Source organism: Bison bison, unplaced genomic scaffold (genome assembly GCF_000754665.1).
Source record: "Bison bison bison isolate TAMUID 2011002044 unplaced genomic scaffold, Bison_UMD1.0 scf7180017864383, whole genome shotgun sequence".
Taxonomy (NCBI): Eukaryota; Metazoa; Chordata; class Mammalia; order Artiodactyla; family Bovidae; genus Bison; species Bison bison.
Window position 1 is genome coordinate 7,508,652 of NW_011494955.1, and position 11,195 is coordinate 7,519,846.

Here is an 11,195-nt window from a genome sequence, read left to right on the forward strand (position 1 = left end):
CGGGACCCCCGCACGACCCGCCCTCGTGCCAGTCGCTGGAATCCGACTCCAGTTCGTCCCTGCTCAATGAGGGCAACAAGGGCGCCGGCGCGGGCGACCCCGGAAGCTTGGTATCGCCTTTAAACCCCGGCGGCGGGCTCGCGGCCAGCGGTAAGGACCTCGGCCCACTCCGGACGGGACGTCTCACTCGGGCGGGCAGTGTAGGACTGAGCTAGGGCCGCCTAGGGTGACAGACGGTGTGGTGAGGAAGCGCTTCTTTAAAAAAAAAAAAAAAAGAGTTGAGGGGGAGGCCTATAAACATGTAAATATCCCCATAAAAGAACTAGAGAGATTCCCTTTTTGCTTGGCTTGCAGCCGAGGGGGCAGGGAGCTCCGGAGACCGGGGATTCTGACAGACTTTTCCAGGCCTGGGGGCTGGGGACCCAGAGCATGATCCCTGCCTGCCCAGGGTCTCTCTTTCCACCTTCCCACAGGGCCCCATTCCCTACTTTTTTTTTTTTTTTTTTAAGAAAGGCCAGTGGATATGGTTTACTCTTGTCACTAGTTCATGTCTGTTCTAACTGATCAGGGACTCCATTCTGGAGGATGTGAGAGGAAGGGGCCAAGATATCCTGGAGAAAAAGAGGTTTGAGGAGAAGTGAGAGGATAAGAATCTAGAAGGTTCTGGGATGCGGCACTGAGAAGTAGGGTTGGGGAGGCCAGGAGAAAAGAGTGAAAGGGGAAGAAGAGATTGATGAAGGCTGAGGACTTGATGGGGATGGGAATCTTTGCAAAACAGGAGAGGAAGAGCCTGGCGTGGGTTGTTAGGCCAAGGTGAAAGGGGCTTGGGAAGGACCGAGGGTACGGGGCTTGTCATCTCTTGGTCCTCTGGTCAACCCTGCTGGTTCGTCTCCACCCAGGAGCGCCCTGGTACCCGATCCACAGCCGCTCACGGAAGAAGCGCAAGCCCTATTCAAAGTTGCAGCTGGCGGAGCTGGAGGGCGAGTTTCTGGTGAACGAGTTCATCACACGGCAGCGCCGGAGGGAACTCTCAGACCGCTTGAATCTTAGTGACCAGCAGGTCAAGATCTGGTTTCAGAACCGCAGAATGAAAAAGAAAAGACTTCTGTTGAGGGAGCAAGCTCTCTCCTTCTTTTAGGGGGCCAAGACACGGGTGCCAGCCCCAGACTGAGCCTGTCTCTGGCGGACAGCAACAGGGGGTGCTGCCTGGGACACAGTCCCCGCTTAGAACGCCAGGCGTCTCTTGCAGGTCCTCCCCGGACATCCTCTTATCTCTTTTGTTCGTGGTTCCCTCCCACACACCCCCAGCAGACCCTGCCAAGTCCCAGAGACAAGGGAAGAACCCAGCCAGGGAGAGAAGAAGCCCACAGCTGCAGGTAGGGGGTAGGGGAAGGGAAGGCTGAGGCCCTGGGGAGGGGCTAGTTTGACCCCGGGGACTGGGGCTTTGGGCCTCCGGCTGAGGATCTGGAGGCAAGATGACTAAGACACCCCCTCCCATCATTTTCCTTCCATGGTCTTTGGTCAGTTTGCCTGCAGGAATAGGCCAGGGTGGGGACAGTGGGACCAGTGCTCTCAGAGCTTGCAGTTGTTGGGTTAGGACTGGCCAAGAGGAGGGAGCGAGAGTGGAGTATCAGCAGAGATTGGGGATAGGGTCAGGGTGGCTCTGGGAGGGCAGGAGGAAGTGGGGAAACATAGGAGGAAGTGTGGTTTGAGAGAACAGAATGGTCAGCAGTGCCCAAGTCTGCTGGGGCCTGGGTCCTCCAGGCCTGGACGCCAAGCAGGCAAAGGCACGAGAAGGCATGAGCATTTTGTTGAGCCGGCTGTTGGATGGGGCGATCATCAGCCTTAGGTCCCCTTTAGAGCAGGCTACCCGAACGCACCAACCGTGCTCCTGGTCCTCAGCCCCCTGCACCGAGGCCCCTGCGCCCATTCGCTGACAGGTGTACTGCCATCCACTCTCCCTGCCGTCCAGGCGGCTGCGGACCGGAAGCTGCAAGAGGGGAACTGAGAGCTGAGCAGACGCAGTCTCAGGTTCAGTAGCCACCCCAGGGACCCCCACCTGGCTCTTTGGGAAACCCAGGAGGCTGTAAAAGAAGGAGCTGCGAAGCGCAGCACTGATTGGCCCAGAGAGTTTCTGGCAGCCGCAGCAGATCCTCTCTTCCTGCTGGCGTTCATGGTCACGGCCAGCCGGAGGCTGGACCAGGATAATTTACGAGGCAGGAGGAGAATCCGCCCCTAAAAGGGGCTACTGGCTGCAGAGGGCCCCCGCTCAGCCCGGGTTTCCCAGGCTGGTGACAATGAAGGAGGTGGGCGCTGCAGCCCCCCACCCAACTCCTTTCTCTCTTGCCCACCCCTCACTCCACCGGTTCCCCAATGTCCGCCTTTTGTCTGAAGATCCGGTGCCTCCGCCCCCAGGCCGAGAAGCCTGGATTAGGAGGACCAGAGGAGAGGGAAGGGCACATCCCCCAAACCCACTGTAGGCCAGAGAGTGGCTTCACCCGCCCAGAGCCTTTTCATAGCCCCCTTCCGCCGCGGCCCACCCCCATCTGGGTAGATGCCAGGCTGGCTTCGGAAAGAGAAGCAGTGAGGGAGTTGGCCTGCCTTCTTGCACTCATTTTTATTCCTCTTGGTGAGAGTCCCTCATCTTCCCATCTGCTGACCCAGCCTTGCCAGGAGGCAGAGAATGAGAAGCGGAGTGGGGTGGGGGGAAATGATGGGAGTTAAACCCAGCCTGGATGGTGTGAAACTGGGCTGCTTGCTTGGAGTTCTTCCCACCTGGGGAGAGTCTCTCCTTCCACATCCTGGAAAGCCAATCCACAGGGCCCCGCACTCTCCCACCAGCTTCAAGGCCCTGCACAAGATTGTACAGAGGCATGAACAAACAGGCACAGCTGCCCAGTACACCATTGGGCCTCCACCATTCTCCTGACTGTATTTGCAAGCGGGCAGACTCAAAACCCCAAATTCAGCCCTGCAGAGTAGCCTGTACAATCACATACCCCCATCCCCCACTGGGCACCTGACACATTTCCCCACCAACAGTAACCTATGTACAAATTCGCAAAAAATCACTAGGCTTCCAGCTGTCTTCGCACTCCCCTGTGGGCTGGACCTGGGTGTGAGGCACTCCCCTCTTTGCCAGGTCACCTATCTACCCCTTCATTGAGCCCCTCCTGTGACCTCTTGGCCTCTGGGGTGCTGGGTTTGAGCTCCACCACTCCAGCCTGACTCTTACAGCTTAATAGAGAAGAGATACCAGAACGCTCCAACAGAGGTGGGGGAACAAAGATATGCAATATTCTCTTCCTGTCGCTTTAAACTTGACTTTTGTGAGCGTCTGTTACTCTGTGTCCTCGTCTGTGTCTGTTGCTGGTACCTAGAGTGACCCTTGTGGGTATATGCCCTTTCTCCCTCTTTCCCCAGCTCTCTGTAGTGTGCCCTCCTATGCGGATGTCTGTCTCTAGCACGTTTTCCCTTTATATTGTCCTTGTACAGAGTTGCTTCATCATATTAATAATAATTAAAACATGATGGTATGATGATGTGATTTTTTGAGAGAAAAAAATTTAAACTGGCTCCCTACACATGGTCTCCACTGCCCAGAAAGAATGAGATCCCCAACCTCCTAGCTGTTCACCCACTTTATTTTCTCCAGCTCAGATGAATAATAAAAATAATAAACCTACAATAATGAAGAGCCGGTTGCATGGGCAACAAAAATATACGATCAACCAAGATCTGTTGATGAGCTGCCATCTCCAGTCCCAAGCAATTACTAGCAGAAAGAAAATTGAGGGATGGTAGATGAGTGGGGAGGAGAGGGATATCTGAGGAGTCACAGGGTTGTACAAATCATGTGGACAGCCTGGGGGAGGCTGACACTACCTGTGGGACCACAGAAACAAAGTCTGAGCTGCAGGAACTCCAAGAAGTGAAGCCAGGGTAGGAGATGGGATGGTGAGAGTGCCATGGGGTATAGGGCAGAGGCTGGTGGGTCCACACGTCTAGCTCTGTGGATTCACTGTGAGAGCACATCTGGTGCACTGTCAGATGACTGGACAGGGTACTAAAGACTGCTTGAAGCCGGTGATATAGGCTCCATCCCTGTCAGCCGTGGTCCCCTTCAGGTCATGCTAGAGAGGGGCTCAGGTCTGGGCCAGAGTCTAGTCCCAGCTGGGCCCATGATCCTCTGCACCTCCACCTCATTCCTTCCTTATGGATGATGGGACACCCTCCCTCTGCCTCCACCACCCATGAGCCTCTGGTCCCCGTTTCCCTTTCTTACAGCCAGGCTCCAGTCACGAGTCTTCTCCACATTACCCCTCCACCCTCCTGGGCCTGCTCCAGAATGGCAGGAGCCCCCATAGAGTTCAGCCTCCTGAGCCAGGCCTCCTGCCCTGAAATCTTTCTTTCTCTTTCTCTCCTCCTTTTTTTACTCCTGCAACTAGAAAAAGTACCAAATTCAGACCAAATCCCATCCTCCCTTTGCCCCAATCCCCTGCTGAGTGTGCATCTGAGGGGTTCAGGCAGGAAGGAGATCCCAAACTTTGGGGGTACTCATATAAAGGGCCCACAGAGTTCAGGGGAGGGTGGGGGCTGGATAGCTTCTGGAAGCCTTGAGGTGGGTGGGGGGAGGGACTGGATTGCTGCCCTTAGGTCTAAATAAAGGCTGGGGGAGAGGGTCCTAAATCCCAAAGAGACTACCCTCATCTATACAGGAAATTAACAGAGAAAGCATTTCTGGCTAAATAGGAAAGAAGGAAGGTCAGGAATAACTGACCTTCACCTTATTCCCTTGATTTATTCCCAGAGACAGTGCAGATCTGAGAGAAAAGGTTCCTTGTTGGGTGTTGTCTATGCAGGCCCCGAGACTTAATAACTGGGGAAGCTGTCAGGGAAGAAAAAAACACTATAACCTCTTCCCAATGGCTAAATAACAAGTCCTTGGCTCTCCTGGACAAACAGAAGGTCATGGTTGGAGCCACAGCCTAAATAACCCAGGGTGCAGTTGAGCTCTGTATCTGGGCAAAGACTGCATCTATTTTGCAATTGTTTGTCTGGTTTAAGCCCTCAAACTACAATTTACTCCACTGATTTAAGACAAAGCATCCTGTGTCTGTTAATTGGGTCTTGAGGGACAGGAAAAGGGGAGCGTTATCTGGATAACTCCGGTAAAAAATAATTTCACTGTTGTGTATGTGTAAGCTTATACCATTCAAATAAGTTGTGTATTTGGCCCTGATTATCACCCAGTTCTACACCTTGCGCTGAGTAGACGCAGCCAGAGTATTTTAAGCCACTATCGAACGGACGGAAGATGGGCCGGCAGCCCTGGTTCTGCGGATGCTAATGCACCCGGAAACCCGGCGCGATCGATGGCACAGACCCAGAGCCAAGCCGGGACCGCCGGCCCCATCTTCGAACAAAACAAACCCCCAGGACCTTGTGTTCCGGACCGGCCAGAGCTTCCGCCCATCCTCCCCGCCATTACCCGGAAAGTAGGAGAGGATTGTAGGCCCCCGACCCGTGTGGGAAACGCATACCGGAGCCCCCAGCCCTCTCTGCGCGGCGGGGACACGGAGGCGCCAAAGGTTCCAGCGTAATTAAGCGCGAGGTGGGCTGCAGGCTGAGGACCTCACCGCCGCGTATACGCCGAGTGTTTGGCCCGACCGGCAGCCCTACGGTGTCTGCCTCCGTCAAGAAGGAGCTGCCGATTTTCCGCGGGGAAGTGTGCGTCCCGGGCCCGCCGCCACCGAACGCCGCGTACCACCGCAGCCCAGCGCCGAGCTAGCGATCGCCGCTCCAATCCCCGAGACAAAGACCCGCCGGCCGCTGGTGGCCGACACGGGCGCCTGGCCGCTCGCTCCCCGCCCCGCGTCCGGAGCGCTCCGTGCCCCGGCCCGGCGGACAGGGCTCCGGGACCTCGGTCCAGTTCCCCGAGAGCCTGACCCGACCTTGGATCCTGGGCGCCCGAGATCCCAAGGAGAGGAAATACGGCGCGCCTCCCAGCCCCGGCCCCGCCGCCCCTTGTAGCTGCCAGCCCAACCAACAGCGCCAGTCGCCGCCCGAGGGCCGCCGGCCCCCGCGAATGACGGGATGACCCCTGCTGGCCGGACCCGCGGAGACCGCCAAGACCCGGACCCGCCCAGCTGATCAGCCCCGAGCCCCAGCCCGGGGACACGCTCCGGGGGTTTGTGGGTGACCTCAAAGAGCAGCCTGAGTCCCAGACGCTGCCAGGTTGCGGGAACGAGGCCTTTCTCCCAAATGTCCTCCCTCTGCTGGGCACGCGGCGTCCGCACAGAGGCGGCCGGCCCTCCTGCCGGGCTCCTCACCGCCGGTGGATCTGCCTCAGGCTCCTAAATAAAGCCTGTGCTGCCCCGCCGGAGCCTGGCACCCGAGGCTTGGAAGAGATCAAACACAGAGAACCTTTAGGCAGTGCGACCAGCCTGTTGCCTGGGGGTGACTTCTCCTCTCTGAGCGTGAGTCGCTTCGTGGATACTCCGAGACAAGCCTTTGGTTTATCTATTTTCATGATCTGGAGTGGAGAACTTCAAGGACAGGTCTGTGCGGATGGAACTCACTGGCAGTTCTTGCTAGAAAAGCTCCCTGTGAAAGATGGTCCACATTCGGAGCAGGGAAAAGATGTTCCACAAACTGTACGCCTGGACATACTGCCCATATAACCAACATATTGAAACAGTCTGAAATGCACATAGATCTATATTACATGTACATTCTGGCAATGGAAAATATATATCTCTAGAAAATATACAAACGTAGGCACTCATCTATTGTATGGGAAAGCAACCTCCTGAAAAAAGATTACATATAGCATGTATATCCATCATATATAAAATTTCATTTACATGTATAAACAGTACACTTGCACAGGGACAGTACAGTCCTGCACCTATTTAGATACATGAGTATATACACTCTAAAAGCCATATAAAATCAGTACATGGACAATGCATCCAGATAATAATTATAATATTAGATATTAATAGTATTATGTCTTATTATTAATATATCCACATTTTAAAGCTTCATGGAAAATATATCATGTTATTATATATACACAAAATGCATACCAACTCAGTACATGAAAAATATATTCTGTGAATTACATTTGCATACACGTTGTATGTGTACCAAATACATTGAAGTACATACTTTGGGTTCACATAGTATTGTATTTATAGTACACATTTCTCTGCCAACATTAAAAACAGTATCAGGAGGAAGCCCAAGCATTAGCAATGACATTCCCCATCAGCAGAAGTTCTTTTCTATCCTTCCATACTTTCTATTATTTCTGTCTTTTCAACCCCCCCTCTATATCTACATGGATTATTTATATCGGTGGTCTCCTGTCTCTAACTGTTGCCTCTCTTGTTTGAGGTCAGGGTCTATATTTTGAGCCCTAAGTCCTGTTTGCAGCAGGGTCTAACTGCACAGTCATGCCTGCATGGAATTAGCATTGTCTAATTACTTTACCCCTTCTATCTTAGCATTTGTTCTTCTGGACCTACTTTAAATATCCAGTTACTCTGGGTTGCCAGTTAGGGAAGTGCAGCAGCCAGGAGAGGTGTGTAACAGGCAGGTTCTGAGTGTGTGCTGGGCATACAAGGGCTCCTTGAAGGGTGAGAATTGTTTAACTTTTTTAAAATTTACTTTCAAAATTCAAGTCTAGGAAGCAGTATGAAGTAAAGACCGGACCTTGTCTTCTATGGTCCTCTCTAATTCCATAGCAGCCCCACTCTGCCCGGCCAACCAGGAAGAGGACTCTGGCCGGCACAGCTCCTGGACTCCAGTTTCCAACCTCAATCTTGGCTAGGTCTATCCAAGCAACTGGGAAATTTTATCCCATAACCCAAGTTTTTCTCAACAAAACCCACTCCCAATGCTTTTCCAGAGGCAGTGATAACTTAAAGCATTTTGGGGGGCTGAGCAAATTCTGATTTGATCCCCTAAAAATTAGGTCCACTTGGGTCCTTCTTTAGTAGCTAAAAATCCGGGACTATCTGACACATGCCTATGGAAAAATTCTTTGACAGACAATACACTCACACCCAGCAGATATTGTTTTTGAGTTAATGGGTTCCTGTAGATGCGGCCATATTTTACTGTCCAAAGGAATCAATTAATTAGTGCCTCACCACTCCTCACACCCTCCGCTGCTTGGCTGAGCCTGCCTGAGCCGCGGAGATAGATGTACGTGGCCAGCTCGCAGGTCTTGTTAACAAGCCTCGTCATAAAGATGGAGATGATAAGAAGAGCAAGGAAGCCCTGGTGGCCATGAGGGGCACTTCGAGGGCCCAGCCCAAGGGTGTGTGGGGCAGCAGCAGGTCGGAACCAGAGCGATGTAGGAGCCAGAGCGATGTAGGACCGAGGATCGAGGTGACCCGAGACTGAGATCACCGAGGATCCGGTGTATCCAGTGTTTTTCCCTTCTAGGGTTGAAACGCTGTGACTCGAATAAGTCCCTCTCCCCTCCCCCGTTCTTGAGTTTTCCCTTTTTAAAATCAAGCCTCAAGTTTTTAAAAATTAGAAAAAAATAAAGATACATAAACCTCTGTCCATGAGTGCCTGTCTTGCCCTCCACCACGTTTGTTCAGGAACCTGCTGCTTTCTCCTTTCCCCGCATTTCTCTGCGTAGTCCTTTTTCATCTCCGTCTGGCGCTCTCTTCCCTCCTTAGGCTCGCTCTCTGGCTTCAAGCTTGCTTTTTCTACCAAGTTGATACTGGCTCAGGCCCCAATGAGCTTGTAAAAATAATATTACAGATACCCCTGCTTATCTCTCAGCAGAGTAAACACCCCTAGATAAGCCCAAAGGAAAACAAAAACAAACAAACAAACAAAAACAGCAACAAAACATTCCCCTCCCCCCAAAAGGATGTAATTGCTGGTTTGGGTTGCAGCACTTAATTCTCTTTATTCTCACCAATGTGGATACTGAACAGAGAGATACTGATATTAGTAGGCAGGGGGGAATTAATGTTAGTTTTATAGTCATCTATTAAGAGCAGAGAGCGATCTGAATCTACTTTAAAGGGACCAAAAGGGGGGGGGTAGGGAGAGAGAGAGAGAAAGGGAGGGGGAAGGGAGAAATATGACTGAAGGCAAACAAAGATCTTTGCCTGAAGAAACAATGTAATACTAGACAGAACTATAAAGTCTAGGAATGTAAGAACGCAGGCTCTCTCAGCTTCCCCCTTTTGGAATTCCGTCCCTTGCACTTCCTGCTGAAATCTCAACCTGACTACCCAGCAGTATTCAAGGAAGGATTCATGCAATTATCCGGATAATTGTAGGGGGTGAGAGAAAGCATTTCCTTTTGATGGTCTGATCCTCTCTGGTGTCTGTGCAGAGGAGGAGGAGAGGGGGGTGTAAGGGGAAAAGGAGGTGGTAGGGTCTCCCAATATGACCCATCCCCTACAAGACGGCTACTCCTAAACCACGGAGGTCCTTGGCAAGCTTACAGATTCTGAAACATACTCAAGAATGGACAGAGTCTCACTTTCATTTTTCAGCATATTTCCTTGGCTTTACTTTGTCTGCATAAACCTGCCTCATCCAGTATTGTAATTATCACAAGTAAGCGAATAATAGATAATTATAGGGGTGTCCATAATATCATTTATTTTATAGCCACACAAGATATGATTAGAGTTAATGTTGGAGGCTTTGTTGGAGCCTGGGAGGCAACAAGAAGCAAAGCAGAAAGGCCTGAATAATCTATCTCTTTTCTATTTTTATGTGTGTGGGAATATCCAAATCCCTATTTCTCTAAATTCCCTCCCCAAATGCCTTAAGTGAAATATCTAGGATTTTACAGGCTGAAAGCTCAGAGAAAGGTAAACAGCAATTTACTCCTTAAACATTTCCCTAAGTCTCAAGAGCAGAGGTCTCTGCTCTCCCTATAACCTCCCCCCCAAACAAGAGCTTCACCCTCAGTTCAAGACCCCTAGGGTCACAGACCTGGCAGGTGAGGCCAGTGAAAGGAAGACAGTCTTCCAAGTTCATTGCCATCTTCAGGTGGGCACTGGGCCCAGAATGAAGCCCCTCTGATCCCAAACTCGCCTTCTTTCCTGGTCCTTCTTCCTCAGGGATACCTGGATGGGGGCAGAAGCCAGGCGAGGGCCATGGAGGTCAGTTGGGGTGGGGATGGGAGAGTATTGAAAATATTATTTCCTGTTTCTGAGATTCAAAAGATCAGGAAAGAAGAGAGAATGAGATTGCATCAGAGAGGCTAGGAAAGAGAATCAAGGGAAGCCATGAAACCAGAGGCAAGAATCAAAAGAATGAGTCAAAGGAAAGGGGGGTGGGGGAGAAAGAAGAACAGCAGGGGGGCTAAAGGAAGGAAGAAAGTAAAAAACAAAGGGCAGGAAAAGGGGAAGAAAGGGAGAGGAGGGGGAAGGAGGAAGTGAGGGGTGGGGGGGAGAAAAGGAGAGACATTTGACAGAGAAAGAAAGGAAGCAGGGAGGCAACGGCCAGGGTCGCCTGGGCGCTGCCTGGCTGCCTGCAGAGGTCTGGGTGGGCGGGGGGCGCCATGACAAAGTGAAGGTCAAGTTAGCATCGTACCTTATAAGGAAGGCGTCGGTCCTCCATTTCAGCCTTTCTTTCTGCCAGGACGTGGCCGTGGCATTTCTGGTCTTGTAAACACTGGAGTCTTAGGGGCCTTAAAAAAAAATAAAGACCCCCCTCCTTTCTTTATTGGGGGTGAGCTCGGCCGGCTGGGGGAAGCAGTGGACAGAAGTCAACTAATGATGACTCCGGGAAACTTTTCTCTCCTTTTCTATCTGGCTCCGCTCCCGCCAGCTGGGGCCCCCTCCCCCTCCCTCCGTCCCTCCCTCCCTCCCTCTCCCCACCCCAGTGCCTCTTTTTCTCTCGGTATCTCTCCGTCTTCCATATCTCTCGCCACCGTCTGTAACTCTGGGCTCCGTCTCTCCACTCCCTCTTCCCAATACTGCAGACTTCTAAATCCCTTTCATGCTACCGCGAAGCGGAATGGGACGGAGAACTGGAGAGAAAATTAGCCGTCACAAAGAAAAAAAGTTCATTTACAGCTTAGATGTCTGACTATTCAGATTTCCTTCGAAAACAAGGCGGTACACTCGGTAAGGAGGAGGGGAAGTGAGGCAGCAAGAGTGGGGAGGGCTGATGAAGCAGGGGACTTGGATTTATTTATTTCT

The 11,195-nt window shown here is 51.9% G+C and overlaps 1 protein-coding gene and 1 long non-coding RNA gene across 2 annotated transcripts in view; one reads left to right on the forward strand and one right to left on the reverse strand.

Moving 5' to 3' along the window:
* HOXC12 (homeobox C12) overlaps nt 1-1,138 on the forward strand; it is a 1,630-nt gene extending 492 nt beyond the window's left edge. The window contains exons 2-3 of the mRNA XM_010858100.1: nt 3-150; nt 900-1,138. Coding sequence (XP_010856402.1) covers nt 3-150; nt 900-1,138 — 387 coding nt within the window. The remainder of the gene's footprint in view (nt 1-2; nt 151-899) is intronic.
* Nucleotides 1,139-6,708: 5,570 nt separating this feature from the next.
* Nucleotides 6,709-10,837, reverse strand: LOC105001592. The gene is made up of 3 exons (XR_826882.1): nt 10,585-10,837; nt 9,982-10,115; nt 6,709-8,763 (listed from the first exon to the last, which is right to left on the reverse strand). It is a non-coding gene; the product is annotated as an uncharacterized LOC105001592 (long non-coding RNA).
* Nucleotides 10,838-11,195: the final 358 nt, after the last annotated feature.